The sequence below is a fragment of the Lynx rufus genome, unplaced genomic scaffold, assembly GCF_022079265.1.
Source record: "Lynx rufus isolate CCGP_SWC_20201006 ecotype Redwood Valley unplaced genomic scaffold, mLynRuf1.p SCAF_14, whole genome shotgun sequence".
NCBI lineage: Eukaryota > Metazoa > Chordata > Mammalia > Carnivora > Felidae > Lynx > Lynx rufus.
In genome coordinates this window covers 28,107,625-28,127,711 of record NW_025814828.1, presented here as the reverse complement: position 1 = coordinate 28,127,711, position 20,087 = coordinate 28,107,625, and the positions used below count along the sequence as shown (strand labels likewise).

Here is a 20,087-nt window from a genome sequence, read left to right as displayed (position 1 = left end):
TATGTAAAGCACTGTGGTATTTTGTAGAGTCTATGCCAAGGCTTAGAAACAATGAATAAAACATTAGTTTTCCTGTGCCTTGAGTATTAGCTTGAGTATTTTCAGTGTGAATTAAAAAATGTACTAACTTTGTCATCATCACTCATAGGCTTCCTGATTAACCTGCTAATGCTCTCTAATTTAGAATTGAATGCTTCTTTGCCTACTACTTAAAAAAATAATCCGTTTCATTTCCTAGAACATGAGATGTTATGCAAATCATGTCTCATTTTTTAGAGTGCCATCAGCAATTTAAGACAAACTTTTGCAGTACAATAGGAAGCTGAGGCTCAGTCTGTTTAAGCTTGTCCAGTGTCACAAAATGAGAGAACCAGGATGTCAACTTAGAAGTCTCTTTTCTCTGCTTTATTGGGACTATCAATTATTAGTTATATGACCTTGTGCAATATTCTTAACTCAGAAGCGAGTGTTGAATGTCAAATGAGGAAACATAATAAAATACCTTGTCCATAATTGATGCTCACTGAAAAGTCATCAAATATCAAACTGAATCTCTTTAATGTAATTTCGGAGGGAGATAAGTACTGCCTCCTCTTCTCTGATTTACTCTTTGTTCCTCTCGAACCAGTTCTCAATTTTCAACATGAATCTAATTCTGTGTTCACATCACTGAAGTGAAACTTTCTTCCCAGCAGCCATAATTATCTGTTCATTCATTCATTTACTAATTTAACAAATATGAAGTACCTACTATTTGTTAGTATGTGATAAAAAAAACAATTTAGAGAAAGTTGCTGCCCTTGCAGTACTTACATTATGGTAGAGAGACAAATCATAGCAAAGGAATAGATCAATAGACATAATAATTACAGTTTGTGACAGATGATATAAAGGATATAAGCCACTGTGAGATGAAGGGGAAGGGAGTGGGTTTTTAAAAATAGGATTATCAACATATGCATCTGCAGTGCCATATGAGCTCAAACCTAATGGATAAGAATGAACCAAAAATGTGAAAAGATGGAGGAAATATTCCAGATAAAGAGAACAGCAAGTATAAAGACCAAGAGATATAAAAAGGGCCTTTGTTATTTCAGATAGGAAAACAAGGCCAATATATCTGAAAGATAGTGGGTGAGAAAGAGAGAGGCCATTAGACTCCCATTAGCAAAGAGTATTGGGTCATGTAGTCCATTGTAGGACATGGAAATAGGTTGGATGTATTTTAAACAAAGGAGAAGCTTTTGAAGGGTTTTAAGTATGACAGTGCTATTTAGTTTGTGTTTTTTTTAAAGATAATTCTAGCTGTTGCATACTGAATGGATTGAAAGGCATGAGAATAGTTAGGATGTGAATGTAATGGCCAGAAGGCAAGGATCATGGCTCGGGTGAAAATTGTAACCATGAACATGAAGTAAACAGGTGCGTGTATTCTTTTTAGAGGCAGAAGAGACAAGGCTTGTTAATGGATCAGAATAGAGAATTCAGATAAAAAGAAAAATCAAGGACAATTTCTAAGTTTACAGCCTGACACAATGAATTGATGTTGTTGCCATATTCAGAGACGGTGATTGATGGGGGAGCCTAATGGTTTTGAAGGGAACTGAGGGCCTTATTTTATATGTAACAAATTTGAGGTATCTTTTGAGGTGAGAGGTCTCAGCTGGAGATAGGTATTTAGGAATCATTAGCATATAGGCAATATTTAAGAGAGAAAGGGAGGGATAATTGGAAGGTAATAAATACCCTAGGAAAGAGTGAGGGTAGCTAGAGAAGACCGAGATCGAGCCTCTAAGTCTTTCCAGAATTTGCTGTCATTTAAATAGGTTGGGCCAGGAGGAGAGCCTGAGAAAGTGTGGCTGATAGGTATAAAACCTGAAAAATACAGCGTCAAAGATTCCAAGAAAAACAAAGCAGTTTAAGAAGAAAGAGTGCTACTGGGAGGTACAGAATAAAATGAAAAGCCATCCATTAGGCTGAGCTACATTTGTAGCCCTCAGTGGAGTAGAGAGAAACTGGTTCTCTGATCCAGTTTTAGCTAGAGATGCCTTCTGAGCTCATCTTCTTTAAATATTGAGCCCACCCGTTCCCTATGTCAAATCTGTAGGCTAAACGGTTTGATATGGAATGGATACTTTTTAATAATGTTTGTTACTAAAAAATATTTCTCACATATACAGCGTCTGCCTCAAGCTAGTGTTCATCGCGCGATTTGCCTTGGAATTGTCCTTACACCATCAGGCATATTTCTGAATGAAACATGTTGGAAAGCACCATAATAACCAATGAAACTTGTGTTAAATGAAGTGAACCACCTCCATTCTGGCTTCACTGTTTATCAACTATCATTTTTGAACTCTATAAAGAAAGAGGGGGTAGAAATAGAACATTTTGTGTTAGTGAAGAAGATTTTGTGTGGAGTTACTTATGAAACTTACTGCACCTTTTCTACTAGGAGGCAGAATGGCAGTCATTTTGGTTAGATCAGAAGCAAAGCACAGCACAAAAACAGCAGGTGACAATTAAGAAGCCTAGTTCAATGTCACTGAGCCAAAATACTTCCTTCTCAAATGGGAACTCCAATAGTTCTTTCCACAATAGTCCTGTAGAGGAAGTGTAAGAAAGTACAAATGTTTTTCTGTCAATAGTCTGCCATACTGTTTGATCAGCTTCTGTTTGTTAGGTCAAGCTAGCTCCTATTCTCCTAGTTTTAGAAGACATGCCCTGAAGAGTTGTTCTAAGTTTTTAAATGGTCAGGAATATTTATTTTAAATAAATTTGTTTTAATGAGGTACAAACTCAGTGAGTAGCCAGAAAAGAGAATTTTGCATTTGGAAAAGAGAATTTTGCATTTCGAATTGAGAATTTAAAGTCAGAACACTTCACTTTGATTAGCAGCACACAGAAGACATTTGATACTTGATTCAAAAACATTCAACTTAGGGGCCGCTGGGTGGCTCAGTTGGTTAAATGTCTGAGTTTGGCTCAGGACATGATCTACTGGTCTTTTGGTTTGAGCCTTGCATCAGGCTCTGTGCTGACAGCTCAAAGCCTGGAGCCTGCTTCACATTCTGTCTCCTTGTCTCTCTGCCCCCCGTCAAAAATAAACATTAAAAAAATGTTAAAAAAAAACAAAACAAAATTTAAAGGTGGCTTACTTGAAATTTGTGAAGTCACGATTTGTTGAAGATTTCCATTTAATTGAGTTTTACCCACCAGCTTCTGTGCATTTGTTCTCAGGCTATATGAGAATGTTTGGTATTAACATTCCAGAATCTGCGCTCCCATTTAATCCTCTTCCCAAAAAAGCCCAACAAAGAAAATGCATTTGTGGAAGTCACTTTTGTTTATATAATGAAGCAAAAAGAGCTAGGGTGATAGGGATAAACTGACAAGAGGTAAATACAGGATTTTGAAAGTATTTATTTGTAATTTTATTTCCCCATTAGAATCAAAGTTCCATGAGAGCGGCTCTCTGGGATCATTTACTTATCACTCTATATTCAAAGACTAGAATATAGCTTGGTACAAAGTGTAATCAGTAAATGTTTGTTAAATATATTTTTCATTGTCTCATTTTATCAGTCTGGTACTTTTCAGAATCAATAACATCACCTCCAGCTACATATATTTAACATTATTTAGTTAATGATTAGAAAGCTGAACTAGTTTTCAGTGCATCTCAAGTCTGCTGTAAGCACCTCATCTTTTGTTTTTGTTTTTATTTTTCCCTTTTAGGCCCCGGTGACCATTATGTATTTTGAGCACTATTTTCTACTTGTACCAAGATGATAGTGATAGTTAGCTGCTGCTACCTCATGAGCATATTGAAAGGAATAATTGGATGTTTAAATGTTAAAATTATTTAGTGTTTCTCCTGGATAAATGAAAGGCACTGTTTTTTATCATTAATTTTATTATGAAACTGAATCATCTTCATCGGTAGAAATTATTTTCATCAGTATATTTTATAGTCCTTTAATGAGAAGCATTGTTATTAGATGATAAAAAGCAACTTGGATCAGTGAGTGAAATGCTGAAGATCTGGAATGGCTTCATTAAGGAGTATTTAATTTAGTGAAGGCAGAACATGTACAAAGTTAAAGAATTTAACTTGAGGGGACCTGTGCAAGTTATTTTCTAATTAGAATGCTATATATTCATTGTACACAGTGACTTGCAAATGGAAGATGTATATATGTAGAATGTAGTGCTGGACGCAAAATACTAAAATTGGAGGTAATAATCTAACACTTTAATGATTCAGTCCATTGCAAGGCTATTGCGTATAAATTGACAAACGCTAGTGCTTAGAGATCAGATGGTATTATAATATCTTCATTTGTAAACCTCAGATGATAGCACACTTGCTTCCAGAAGTAAGTTCTTCTGAATTGTGTATCTTCCTATTTGGTTATTTTAGCAAACACAGCTGTTTGATTGTGTCTGTATATGTGTGTATGCATGTGTATGTGTTCACATTTTGACATTCAGAGCTCTCTGACCATGTCTTGTTTGTGGTCACAAATTTCTTCTTTCCTGTTTACCTATTCTTCTTCTCTTACAGTGAATGAATTTATTTTTATTGTGTTGTTCCTAATACGAAATCTGTGAGAAATGACCTAGATTTATTCTGCTCGGGGTTTCTAAATGACATCCTTTGTCATTTTTTTTTTTATAAAACTTGTAAAAGGCTGACCAGACTTTGTGAGTGTACATTTATGCATCTGTTATCTCCGAAATCCCACTTCTTTCTGATTATACATGATATGCATTATAATCTGCTATTTCAATTTCTGCCTTTCTCCTGGCAGAAAACTGACCTGAGGTTTAGGCAGTGGAGGCTCTTGTTTAGATTTTCTCAGAGGTGTTTCAAGGTTGTGCCTGCCAGCTGGCTAATCAGACTTTTGGGAGGTTGATTGCCCAAGATAAGAACAGTTCTGTTGAAGACACCCGTTTCCTGACAAACTCATTCCCATTGACTTGTTAGGGGTGAGGACATACTGAAACAAGACTTTGTGGAACTTCTTTTTTTGTTGTTGCTTTTAGATCTTCACAGATACTTTTATTATAATATTGATGACAATATCTACCTATAAAGTTAGTGCTGAATAGAGAGTGTGGAAAATATAGATAGGACAAAAGAGAAAAGGAAGATTATTTTTAGTTTCACCAGTGTACCCATTTCACTAATGTCTTGAAGTATGATTCCCTCGTGTTTTCTAAAGAAAAAAACATTGGGGTGCTTGGGTGGCTCAGTGGGTTAAGTGCCAGACTTCAGCTCAGGTCATGATGTTACAGTTTGTGGGTTCGAGACTCACATCGGGCTCTTTGCTGACAGCTCGGAGCATGGAGCCTGCTTTGGATTCTGTTTCTCCCTCTCTCTCTGCCCTTCTTCTGCTTGTGCTCTGTCTGTCTCTCTGTCTCTCTCAAAATTAAATAAACATTAAAAAATATTATTATATTCTTCATAAATTATACATTCTATTCTTTCGATGTTATAAAGAATTCATTTTTATATTTTATCAAATATTCTTCAAAAGTAACGTTTTGAATGGCTTTGTACTATTCATATCCAATTATATATTTGATCGTTTCTACCTCTCAAACTGTTAAGCCACTTGGAATGGTCTGAATTTCTTTTCTTTTTGTATGATAATTTTTTGGTTTCATAAATACTGGTTACATTTTACATCAGGTTTGTATAAATCATCATTTGCATTTCTGATTATTTCTTTGTGGTGAATTCCTAGAAGGAAAATTAGTGGGTCACTGAATATGAATTTTCTTAAGGTTTTGGTAGACATTGCCAAAATATTTTTCATAAAATTTGGAACCAACTGATAGTCATCCAGCAAAGTAGGAGCTTGGCCAAATCGGTGAAGCCTCTGCATCTTTGGTTGTTATTTTTCTGTCATTCTTTGATAATGTAGTAGGCAAAGGAATATAATTTAAAACCCATATCTGTATTTAATTTGCACTTCTTTAATACTGAATTTGCATTTTCATGTATATTTACTCGTCATATGTCATTTATTAGAAATAGAAATCACTACTCTTATGGAGAATATCATTAATATTTGGTAATGGATCACAGGGTCATTATTTAAATAGTGACTCTGAGATACTTGGTTTTTAAATACACTAACGGTAACATTTTTGACAAGAATGAAGGTAAGGTACTAAGAAGTCTGATGCATGGACTGGGTTCTAGTTCTGATTCTGACTAGCTTTTGAACCTGCCATCAAACCAGTGTGAAGTTCAGTTTCCTCATTTGAAAAATAATGGAATTTCAGTGAATGATTTATTTGTTCCATTATATCCATCAATATCAAAATTCTGATTAGTATAGAAACACTCTTCAGAATCAGTGTTATTGTTCATGAAATAAAACATTCTAGCAGTATTTATCAGTTCTCAACACTTTCATTCTGAGATGTCTTTAAAGATTAAGTTAGAAATTATTAATTTAAATGTTTGCAGCCATGAAACCGTTACATAGTAGGGTTTTAGTACAAAGATTACTTTCATCAAATTCTAAGTTCTTTTTGGGGAGTACAGGCACTTCTTTCACTTCATACATATTAATGTCTTATAATAAAAAAAATGTAAATCACATCCCATCATTCTCACCCTCCTCAAATACTGTGGTACTCATTATCTGTAACATTATGTTGTACGTCAGTTGCTGTCTTACCCGATTCTCATCAATTTCTATGGCTTTAACTACTATATTCAGTTTCTCGACAAATATTTAGGTGCTCACAAAGTCCCAGGCATTGGCCTACGTGCAATTATCCTGAGTGAAGATCATCACAAGTCATGAAGTTTCTTTTGGTTTCTCATACATTGCTCAGTCCCTAATTATTTGTTGGGTGGCTCATCCCCTGAATACCTGTAATATAACAAAGGCTAAGCATATTCTATGATACATAATAATTGCTTTGTAAATATTTAATAAATGATGAATGACCTTTCCTTCCTACCAGCTTCTTGTGGCTTCCCGTTAATAGTACTAATGGTCTCCTACAACTAGATCTGTTTTTGTATTAGTAACACAAAAAACAACAATTGTAATATAGCAACAATATCAAGGTCTAATTAAGTTTACAGTATTTTCTAAGCATTATTGCATTTGATCTTCACAACACCATGATGAGATTGGGACTCTGGTTTTTATTTCACACATGAGGAAATGGAAATAAATGGTGTTAAGGGTTTTTCTTTACAAATATAAGTATTTAGGTACAGATTTTTAAAATTCCGAATCCAGATTCAGAATTGCTCATTCTTTCATTCTATCACACTCTCCTCTAAAAACAAAACAAAACAAAACAAAACAAAACAAAACAAAACAAAAAAACAAAAAAACTGTTAATTTTAACTTTACAAGTGAATTGCATCCATTGAATTTTATCAAATGATGAAATCATTGCTCGGTATTTGAAATGAAAACACAAAGGTGAATGTATCACTTACTTAAATAAGAGGGAACTATGCTGGTCAACCACAGTATCTCAAAATAGAGTTTTCTTGGGTTTGGGGGAAAACTGGGAGGTCAAGAGGTGTACATCTGTGAGCATTCAGAGATGGGAATAGGTTGATCTCACGTTTAGAAGCATGGTTGGTTATTCAGGTGAGACCACTGTTAATTGGATTGCATTCAGAATTTTGTTCATTGGAGTGATTTCACTTCTGATCAGACAACTTTCAAAAGGGAGGGATTGCCAATGTTGGCTTGAGGAAGCACAGTCAAGACCATCTAGTCAGGTAATTGTTAATTGATTAAATGAGTCTGAAACTTGTGTTGGGGCTACTTGTTACTATGACTACACAGCAAGTATTTCCCTCCTGTCCTCCTCCATTTTATTCTCAGTTTATTCATCTTTGTACCCTCAGGGCTTAGGACAGAATTTTATATATAATTATTTTCAAAGACTGCTAAGTAAATGATTTGAAATCCAATGAAGTTGTTTTGGACCTATCTTAGAATTTCTGCCATGCGTTTTTTTTGTGTGTTTGTTTTTGCTTTCATTACAAAGTCTTGTTTAGTTCTCTAACACCTCCTATCTGGATTGGGTCCTAGCTTCCAGCTTCCCTCCAGGTGTTTTTCTCCTTGACCCCATTCTACATTTAATAGTTTTACTTTACAAAAAAAATCAGTGCTGTCACACTCTTGGTCAAAAGTAGTCAGTTACTGTCCAACCTATTGAACTAAGGTCAAAATTTCTACTGTGCTATGGATGATCTCTCTACGTTTCACATATAACGTACACATTGTATCTTATTATTCACTATTCTCCTGTCTGTGGCTAAGATACCTGAAGGCACTATGCCTGGGATGTTTCTAATCTCTTACCTCTGCACTTTTGCTTGTGCTTTCCCACTGCCTAGAATACCTTTCTCATTCCCCCGTTTCTAGCCAATGAATTCCTACACATACTTATTTCAGTGTCCTAGTCACAAGACTTTTCTGGTCCCCTACTAGTATATAATTTCTTCCTTTCTCTGAACATATTTAAGCACTGGTTGTACCAGTCAGAGGAACACATTTTAAATTCTGTTCAGCAATGTAATTATTTTGTACTTTTCCCATTATTTATTTATTGAACTATTGCAAGTTGTGAGCAGAATGCATGAATTCTCTGTCTTGTTAATCTCCTGTATAATCTATTATAATTTTATAAATACAATAGGTCCTTAGTACATATATGTTGAAGTAAATTAACGTATTTTGGAATATCTAAGTTCCTTTCTTTAAGAAAAGAAATAGTGGATTCCATCTGCTGGTACAGCTAAATCCACATAACCTCAGAGATGGGAAGGTAATATATTGGGGCAAAAATGTCAATAACTTGGGCAAACAGTGTATATTTATTATAATGATTGATATTTATGAATATTTGCTTTCATCCAAAAGATGTTTTGTGTAGATAAAATGTACTATAATTTTTGACATTTGCTTGTGGTAATAGAAATAATTCCTGATTTATTTTTACCTTTATTTTTAGCATAACATATATTTGAGGCTGAAAATATACATGCACACTTTTATGTATCATATAGCAGTAAATACACATAGATCAACCTTTTTGGATCCAGTGTCTTTCTCACAGCATAATTGTATTTAATACACTAAAAATAGAATTCTAAATTATGCTCATTACAGATAAAACTGACTAGTTCATAGTGAAAAGAAAGAAAACATTTTTGAGCTTCAAAATGTGGTAAAGAATTGTGGTATCCACCATACAATGAACACTTGAAAAACAGTTATCAAATGAAGGGGAGATTTTAGTCTTTGGAATTTCAAAGCTAAGTTAGTAAGATTTCTGGTTCTTCCTAAAATATTACTGGCAAAAACTTACTTTTTTTTTTAATGTTTTTATTTATTTTTGAGAGAGAGACAAGAGTGCAAGCGGGGGAGGGGCAGAGAGAGAGAAGGAGTCACAGAATCTGAAGCAGGCTCCAGGCTCTGAGCTGTCAGCACAGAGCCTGATGTGGGGCTCGAACTCATGAACCGTGAGATCGTGACCTGAGTCGAAGTCAGACACTCAACTGACTGGGCCACCCAGGCGCCCCAAAAACTTACTTTCACCATCTGGTGGTTAATAATTAAATTATAATAAGGAGCAGAGAATATGTACCATAAAACTTTGTACCTCCCAGCCTTATGCATTTAAGTGCCCAGTAAGTATCTTTAAGGGAAAAAATAAAAGGCAAAACAATGAAGTGGCAGATAATAAAGCAGTCTGCTTCTTGTGTAATTTTTTTCAACCCTTGTTACTGAAAGTATAGTCTTCAAGCCAGCAGCCTCAATATCACTTGCAACCTTATTGGAGATGCAAAACCTCAGGTTCCACCCCTGACCCACTGAGTTTGATTCCGAGCTTAAAAAGATCCCCAGGTGATTCATATGCACATTAAAAATTGAGAAGTACCGTGTTATACTATGGATAGAGGCAGACCGGAATATTAGTTAAATTTTTCCTCTTCTGTAATTATTTAAAAAAATATTTTAAAAAGAGTTGTTCTAATTAATCATGTTCCTGATTTTTGTGAAGGCATGGCATGGACGAAGTGACTTATTCAACTTACATTTATGTTAGTGGACTCGAGATTTGAATGTTGGCTTTTTTAGTCACAATCAGAATACCTGACCAGAATATACATATTTAACTTAAAACGGATCTTTTCATGCTAGCTAAGATAAATTTATGGCAAGAAAAATGCCTGGCACATTGCTCTGTAGTTGTTTTGGCCTCCCGCCAGGATTTATGTTTTAACACTTCTGGGATTAATGATACACTTCACATAAAGGATTATTTTTACATCTTGGTTCCCTGGAATGAGCGCAGTGGGTAAATTGTAATGCCAAGTAGCAAAAGAACCTTTTGAAGGACCTGCCACTTACTATGTGTGTGATTACAAATTATTATTGACTTTAAATGCTGGGTTTCTTCAATTCCCTGGATGTGGCAAAGGACATAATGTCAGATCAACTTTTATGTGAAGGACTTTTAAATTTATCTCTGGAGTGTGAGAAGGAAGGTAACATCTGACTCTAACAGATGTACCAAAATGTAAATACACGTTTTTAATATACTTAAGGAATATTACAAATCATATACATATGGTATATTGTTTTATTTTATGTTTATTGTGGAAATACATGGTTCATTTCAACACAGAGACATATTTCGCATTTTACATACTTAATCACCAGCAAAAATTTGATTAGATGGTGTAAGCTTTCTTTACTGGACGCCAAGGCATTAAGCTCTTTTGTATAATTGTGTAATTTCCAATGCACTATTGTAATTGACATGTTAATATAGCTTTCCATGGAAAGGAAGATATAATCTTTTATTTGTGTTTCTTATCTAATGAAAACCAGTCTCTTAGATGGGCTAGTTTGGCAATTTGACTTAGGAAAAAGTATTACGGAATGAAGTTTTTATGTGAACAAGGAAAAGAAATTAACTTTAGTGCTCCTCTCATTGGTCTGCCAAATTGGAAGGACAATTTAGGCCTGATTATCATGTTCTAATTAGTCTCTGGAGGACATTCATGGGCAATCGAGTGCTCATTAATGTGTCTTCTTCCTGTAACATTGATTTGTTCATTCCCCTTTCAGAGACTCAAATATAGAAACCAAAAATTGATGTGTGGTGTTAATGTGCTTACAGATGTTGCTACCACTTATCCAGATAAGAAGTCCATCTTAATGTATGTCACATCACTCTTCCAAGTTTTGCCTCAACAAGTGAGCATTGAAGCCATCCAGGAAGTGGAAATGTTGCCAAGGCCATCAAAAGTTACTAGAGAGGAACACTTTCAATTACATCATCAAATGCACTATTCTCAACAGGTAAAGTATCAAAAGAGTAACTGATATCAGTGATACTTTCTATTGTATATACATTTTTAGCCATCATACATGTACATATCTATTATATCTATGGATATACACACAAACGTGTCTACATAGCACAATGCGTGTGTGTGTATGTGTGTGTGTCTATTTCTTTATCCATCTACATATAAGTATCCATAGGCATCTATGAGTAGATGGATAAACTCTGTAAACCTTCTAAATTTTAACTGATAGAATGGATTATAATATTATTTTCAAAGCACATTATTAAAATACTCTGCCAGGTTGCCAGGGTGCCTGGGTGGCTCAGTCGGTGAAGCATCTGAGTTTGGCTCAGGTCACGATCTTGCAGTTTGTGAGTTTGAGCCGTGCATTGGGCTCTGTGCTGACAGCTCAGAGCCTGGAGCTTGCTTCAGATTCTGGTGTCTCCCCCTCTCTCTGCCCCTCCCATGCTCATGCTCTGTATGTCTCTCAATAATAAATAAACATTTAAAAAAAATTTTAAGTAAAAAAATATTCTGCTGTTGATAGGCACTATATTATAATATGGAAAACAATATATTGCATATCTAAGAATATGGAAAACAATATATTGTGTAAAACGAAATAAAATAAAAGACAAAGTCATATATGTATGAAACTTTTCTATGTGAGAACAAAGAGCTAGAGCAAGAGCAATGGCAAGCACTCTGTTTAATAATACTTTCTTATTTTTAGTGGCCACCTGCTGATGCATTAACAAATTTTCATTACTTAAGGTAACGTTTTTGATAAAAGTAGTTCAAAATATTTTAAATAAAAGTTAAATGGAGAATACTTATAAAGATTTTTATTATTGTACAGAATCTAGTAGGATTCTTTTGTTACATGGCTTGTTCTTACTCCCAGTATTGGCTATTTGTGGTGTTTTCTTTTACTTTCTTTGACACATGCAATGATGAGAAAACCTTTTAAAAAGAAACCTTTTTTAAAAAGCCTTTTATCAAAATTTCTGCTGAAGGTGTGGAAAGCTAATCTTAGGCCTAATTGTTTCAATCTACCAAGATAGTTCTATATTTAGGTTATGACAGCTCCATTTCTTTCCAGGATATTGACCTGATGAATTCCGGTTTTGTTTACTTGGAGTTCAGAGAATATTGCTTTTGGGTGCCTGTTTTTGCCAGATTGAAGAGCACCATCCCATATTAGTGCTGGAGTTGTGTCAGGATGGAATCCTTAGAGTTGACTCCCACTCTCATACCTTCCCTGATTACCATGACGTTGAGCACCAGAATTCTTGGAGTATACCAGTTTCTAATCCAACTATGTGCATTTCAAATTAGACAGTTCACCTCACTGTTTCCATTTAATGTTTGTTTTTCTAGTGTGTTGAAAAGCATTCCTTCCAGGGTTACTTATGATGTCTCCTCCTCCCCTCTGTCCCCTTCCCCCTAACCCTACTCTGCAGATCACAGTCAGTCTAGCACAGGGCTATGAACGAACTCCTTCCTCTCCTAAGCCTCGGTTCAAGAGCTATGCCTACACACAGGCTGCTTATGTCACCACCTCTGACCCCACAAGGAGCCCACTTCCTTCACAGGTCTGTCAACATTTACTCTCCGTTCTACAAACCAAAGAATTTCCTCATCCAAGATAAGCTAACATGGCTTTTGTTTGAATTTCGCAGTGCCTTTTTTCTCCTTCATCAGGAGCTGTTTCATTGTTCCCAGTTGTATTAGATGTTGTCACGTGATGCTCTTTTGTTATTGAGACTTCTCTAGGTGTAATGTATGTTGATTCTTCATGCATGGGCATTCTTAGAATAGTGGTGTGTGCTTTCATTATATAGTTACCCGTAAGGTTCTCTTTTTATAAAAGTTCCCAATGGTTAACCAAAAATGCAAACATCATTGAAGGCTTATATATGTAATTTTTAAAAGAGTAGAAAAATGGAAGAAATTTACTCGTCACACTATTTGGGGAAACGTTTCTAGATATATGATACCGAAAGGAAATAGATACTCTGTATAGCTGTTCTTATTAGATTTTCATTCTGGAAAAATGTATTTATTTTCCATTTCAGAAAAATAAAACTATAAGCTTCTTCATATGATACATTTTAATTGTGCTGATTTAAACATGTATATAACATGCTCTGTATTATTTATACAAGAAAGTCACACCCAAAGCAGGTCAGATTCTATGCACCATTTAATACTTCCCACATAAAGAGTCTGCTCATTGGAGTCTTCCATTATTGTAGTGTTGTAGGAAACCTAAAAATACAAGAAATTAGAGCATGGTATATATTAGAGCATGGAAATGAAAGGTGTTAGACTTGTGTGATTTCCTAGAATTTCTCTTTAGAAGAAAACTATTTTGTTTAATAGACAATTTGAAAAGCTCTTAAGAAAGTGACTTTTATCAAAAATGTAGTTTGGAGCACCTGGGTGACTCAGTCGGCTGAGTGACCAACTTCAGCTCAGGTTGTGATCTTGAGATCTGTGAGTTTAAGCCCCGCATCAGACTCTGTGCGGACAGCTCAGAGCCTGGAGCCTGCTTCAGATTCTGTATCTCCCTCTCTCTCTCTGCCCCTACCCCTGCTTGCATGCTTGCACACGCTGTCTCTCTGTCTCAAAAAATAAACATTAAAAAAAATGTAGTTTTGAATGGGAATTAAGAAGAGGAATTAATGTAGTTTATGAATGGGAATTAAGAAATCATAGAGCTGATCCTGTGTGGTGAAAAATACATTTTTAGAGGCTCATCGATTTTTTAGAATAGTGGTTGTATTTAATTAGTGATTATTAGTGATTATTTTGCACAGTTAATTTATGAGTAAGGCTAAAATTCTTAACCAGGGAAGCATACTTCAGGGCGCAGTTATGCCCTCTATCCTTGGCTAGGTTTCTGGCAAAGCTGAACAAAGGAGACTGGGTGAGAACATTTGTGTGACTCAGACTCATTTCGAGTTAAATTCCCATCCATGTTTCTACAAAGGTTAGTTGTATAATCTTGAATAAGAAACTTAATCAGTTTTCTCATTATTAGTAAAAAAAAATAGTTCTGCCAGACATTACTGAGTGTTGCCATATGCCAAGTATGCATATTACGTGAACTAATCAAATCCTTATAACATTTCTTAGAGATAGGAGATGCTATTTTGACCCCATTTTAAGTTTCAGTGTATCTGCCCTTTTCTTCCTCTTCTTCCTCCTCCTCTCTCCTATCCTCCTCACTGCCTGACTCTCTGGACTCTTTTCTTCACCACCTTCCCATTGAAACCTCCAAGAGGTAAAGAAAAGGAGTGGCTCCTAAAATAGAGGAGCATGAGCCAAGACACAGAGATAAGTCCTTTTTCCTCTTCATTATCACTTTATTGAGCTGCCTTTTCCAGAAGGTTTTCTCCAGTGCCTCTTCTGGCAGCACATTTTTACCTCATTACCAGCTCATTAAGGCCCTGCTCAGGTATGACTCCTTAATGAAGTAATTATAAGTGGACCTAATTTTGCTAGACTCTGTTTGTTCATTCTACCTTTGTGTAAATTTTACACAATACATAATGTGTCATAAAATAAAAATATGCAACAAATTCACTTACCTGTTTTATTTAGCCTAGGCCATTGAAATAAACTTAATGGTATCCTTTAGAAAAGAAGCATGATTCACAGTTGGTGAGGAATGATATGTTCTGCCTGTTTCTATAGGAAGCACATCAGAAGATGATGTTACACGCAGTTAGGTTTGATAAGTTTATATCTTAACTATGTATAAAAAAAAAAATTTCTGAAGTGTTGCTCAGAGGGACTGAGCCCGTACAGTCCCCTACAAGTTGTGTCTGATTCACTTTAAATGAACTTAGGACAGACTAGACTGGACTCCATTAGGGAGTGGCATTCAAGTGGTTTACTTGGTGGTTTACAAAGAAGGGGGTGAAGTTTTCCGTAATGGGAGAATGAGCTATGTGGGTGACTGTCCCCGATGGAAAACATAAAATTTATGAATTATCTTAAAAGTTCCTGATATATTAGAAACATCAATTATGCCCATCTGTCCTAAACTTGAAAAATGTGATTTATAACCTTTGTAGTTTGCAAACCTGTTGGCGTCAAGCAGTCTGACCTACCTTAGGATTCCTACCTGTAAATGCGTTTTTCTCATAATTTGCCAAGAAGAAATACTAACTGCTTTCCTTTATTTTACCCCAGGTTTCCTTTATTGTAACACTTTCCTGCCATCCATCCTTGGATGGGGGACATTTTTTTTTTAATGGTTATACTTAATTCCTATTTTTATGAGTTTGATTATGTCTCTCATTCTACTCCTAATTTTATATCAGAAATAATCAATATCTTGGGGCGCCTGAGTGGCTCAGTCGGTTGAGCGTCTGACCTGGGCTCAGGTCATGATTTCACTGCACATGAGTTCAAGCTCCACGTCGGGCTCTGTGCTGACAGCTCGGAGCCTGGAGCCTGTTTCAGATTCTGTGTCTCCCTGTCTCTCTGCCCCTCCCCCACTCATGCTCTGTCTCTACCTCTCTGTCAAAGATAAATAAACATTTAAAAAATGAAAAAACAAAAAGAAATACCCAGTATCTTTTTCGCCTTCAGTTTCTTTCTCTCTTGGCACCTAACCCTGTTTAAACCTCCTCTGGGCACTTAGACCCATCTGCATAATACCTCTTCCCAAACACATCACTCCACTTTATCTTGTTCATATTTCATATATTGTTATGTGACTCTTTCTTTCATTTATTACCTTCTGTAGAATAGTCTATGGTTTATTCATTTATTTATTCAGCAATTACGCTTCATCAGCAAATCAAATGTCATCTTTTCAGCTTTCAGGCTTTTCACCGTAATTGAAATAACTTCTCACAGTCTCTAGACTCATCAGGTTCTTCTCTATCTCTCTTCTCTATCTCTTTCATTATCTGGCTATTTCTCCTCTTGTAACTCCCGTTGTATAAGATCTCTTGATCCACTTATTACACTCTCTCTCTTATCAATATGATATAATTTCCTGGCTTCACGCTGTATGCAGATGACCACTGTTATCTGTGTTTTCACCCACTTCCAATATCTTTTGAGTTACAACCACATCTCCAACTCATTTTCAACTCTTGGGGATATATTTATACCTTGATGTGCACTGATTTCTTAAACCTAGCATGTTCCGAAGTGAATTTGGTTTCATTGCTCACAAACCTGTTTCTTGCCCTTTTTTGTTATGTAAGTGAGAATGTTAGCAGTGATTGAGACTTAAATGTGTGACATACTCTTTGGTCTCTATATTGATCTGATATTCAGTTAAGAGACATGCAGAGTCAATTCATTCTTTACAACATAGCTCCATCAAGTTATGTCCCTGATGTTATGTCCTCTGGTTCAGGCCCTCAATACATGTCTTGTAGATTACAGAAATACCTTTGCAGTCAGTATCACTATCTTTTTCTGAGTCCCCGCTAAATCAGATTCAATTTCCATATTAACAGCTTTAGTAATATCACTCACAAAACTTTTTTCACTTCCTTTTGCCTTTATAACAAGTCTATTCTCTTAAATTTCATCTAGGAACTCCGTGATCTATTATCTATTTATACTTTCATGCTTATTTCACAGTAGCCTATTTCAAGTTTTCTTTATTCCAACCAAATTAAATCACTTGCTGTCCTCCATCAGTGCCAAGAAGTTTCCCATCTTAGCGTTCTGGGATCTCTCAGCCTAGAGTGACTTTTGTCTCCTTTCAATTGGGTACTTTAATCCAGATTTCTTGACCTAACCAGTAAGTGGCAGAGCCTAGATTCGTGTTCAGATTTATCTAACTAGAAGCTAATGTTCTTCATACTAATACTGAATGTTCTTTACTATTATATGTATGTGTATGCAGGATTACTTACACATGGAGTATTCATTTATGTAATCATTTAACACTTTTTTAAAATTTTATTCATTTAAATTAACGTTTAGTTGACCTACAGTGTAGTATTGGTTTCAGGAGTAGAACCCAGTGATTCATGACTTATAGACAACACCCAGTGCTCATCCCAACAAGTGCCCTCCTCAGTGTCCATCACTTGTTTAGCCCATTCCCTCCTCACCTCTCCAGCAACCCTCAGTTTGCTCTCTGTATTTAAGAGTCTCTTATGGTTTGTCTCCCTCTCTGTTTTTATCTTATTTTTCCTTCCCTTCCCCTGTGTTCATCTGTTTTGTTTTTTAAATTCCACATGAGTGAAATCATAAGCTATTTGTCTCTATCTGACTGACTTATTGTGCTTATCATAATACACTCTCATTCCATGCATGTTGTTGCAAATGGCACAGTTTCATTCTTTTTGATTGTTAAGTAATATTCCATTGTCTATATACATACCACATCTTCTTTATCCATTCATCAATCGATGGACATTTGGGCTTTTTCCATATGTGCCAGGTATTATTATATGAGCGAGTAATTGATCAGTAAACAAACTTACAAAATAATTCCTGCCCTAATGGAATAGCATAGCCTTATGGGAGAGTCAAAATAGGAAAAAGATAAGCATTATGAATAAGTAAAATAGTATTTCAAATAATATGCAAGTAATATGTATTAAGTAAAGTAAAATTTAGTAGTAATTACAATAGTGCTAAAAAGAAAAAAGGGGGGAGTAGAATATGCAGTATGTGTGTCAATTGGGGTAGTCAGAGAAAATAAATTTTGTATAAATACTGGAAAGAGGTGTGGATCTCCGGGAGAAGACAAACCCATGAGGAGGAGATACAGATGGTGTAAAAGCCCTGAGTTGTGGGGATACTTGGACTACTCAAGGAAAGGTATGGGTGAGGGGCCCAGTGCTGGGAGATGGTATCTGAGCTGTAATAGTACAGCAGATCACACAAGGCCCAGTAAGTAGTGAGGACTTTGGTTTTTATTACCAGTGAGGTGGAAGGCTATTGGAGGAACATTATTTCAACATGGCTGCTGTGTGGCAAATAGACTAAAGGAGCAAGGATGGAAATAAGGGGACTAGTTAGAATGCAGTTGCAATAATCCACACAACATGTGAAAGGAGGTTGGATCTGCAGTAATTTCTTTTTTCACCCCATTAAAATTTTTTAACATAAAATTTGGTATCTTGACCATTTTTTTTTTTTTTTACTCGGATGTGAAGTTCAGTGGTATTAAGTACATTCATAAAATTGTATAGCCATCGCCATCACCGTGTATTTCCAGAACTCTTTTCATCTGGAAAAATGGAAAGTCAGTATCCATTAAACAATAAGTCCCTTTGATTTCTTCCCCTTAGCCCCTAGTGATGCTACCATTCTGTTTCTATGAGTTTAGCAGTTTGTCTTTGTTTTTATTCTTTTAGATTTTACCTATAATGAGATCATGCAATATTTGTATTTCTGTATCTGGCTTATTTCACTTAATATGATATCCTTCAGGTTCATCCATGTTGTCACAGATGGCAGAATCTTATTCCTTTTTAAGGCTGAATTATATTCCATTCGGTATATATACACCACATTTTCTTTCTCCATCCATCCATGTATGGACATTTAGATGGTGTTCGTATCTTGGCTATTGTGAATATTGATACAATGAACATAGGAGTGCTGATATCTCTTTGAGATACTTTTTTCATTTTCTTCAGATATCTATATCCAAAAGTGGGATTGCTGGGTCATACGGTAGTTATATATATATATTTTTTAATTTTTCAGGAACCTCCGTACTGTTTTTGTTTTTTGTTTTTTTTTTATAATGGTTCTATCAATGAGTATGATGCATAGTAGTTGAATTCTAGATAATGTTTTGGACAACCTAAGGATTTGCTAATACAGTGTAGATTGCTTGTTGCTGCATTCTTAGAGAATATTGTGTTATAAAGAAATCAGAACTTCTAAGAGGTGTTAAGCATTAATTGTAAGTAAACTAGTAATTTATGAAACCCTTGTGTTAAATTTAGCTGATTAGTTGAGCTCCAGGTGAGGTATGGGATTGTTGAATCAGTATATTGTACATAGCACTTGATGTAATATAGCACTTGATTTTAATTAGCTGGTATTAAAATAAAAACATAAAAAAATTAAAAAACAGGTGCTTCTGGGTGGCTCAGTAGGTTAAGTGTCCGATTTTGGCTCAGGTCATGATCTAGCAGTTTGTGAGTTCGAGCCCCACTTTGGGCTTTGTGCTGACAGCTCAGAGCCTGGAGCCCATTTCAGATTTTGTGTCTCCCTCTCTGCCCCTCCCTCCCTTCCTCTCTCTCTCTCTCTCTCTCAAAAATGAATAAACATTAAAATTAAAAAGCTAAAAATAATAATAAATAAAAAAATTAGCTGATAAGGAAGCTAATAGCTTGTGAGACATAGGCATAGATCAAAATGTATATTAATTATAGATAGTCACATAACCTAGTACACGTGGTAAAAAATAGAGGAAATAAATAATGGAATACACAAAAGTGTTACTTGTGGATAGAAAGAGATGAAAAGACCAAATCATAAGGTGTGATCATATCATCTCTGTGTTGTTAGCTACATCATTCCTAAATTGGCTACCCGCTGATGATAGTCTCTATGGTCTCATTACGATCTCCCAGTGTTCAACATAAAAATGCAAATAATTCCCATGGCTCTTTAGCACACTAATTGATGAGCTACAGCTATGGTCAGGTATACGTGTCCCTGTATCTCTCTAGTAGAACAAGTATATGTGGTGGCCTTAGACATCTTCTGTCTATTG

General features: G+C 35.5%; 1 protein-coding gene across 2 annotated transcripts in view; it reads left to right on the top strand.

The window, feature by feature from the left end:
- Nucleotides 1-20,087, top strand: part of DMD (dystrophin) — a 1,630,689-nt gene that overhangs the window by 84,476 nt on the left and 1,526,126 nt on the right. For both annotated transcript variants that reach the window (XM_047076051.1, XM_047076052.1), the window contains exons 3-4: nucleotides 11,191-11,372; nucleotides 12,826-12,957. In XM_047076051.1, the coding sequence (XP_046932007.1) occupies nucleotides 11,191-11,372; nucleotides 12,826-12,957 (314 nt within the window). The remainder of the gene's footprint in view (nucleotides 1-11,190; nucleotides 11,373-12,825; nucleotides 12,958-20,087) is intronic.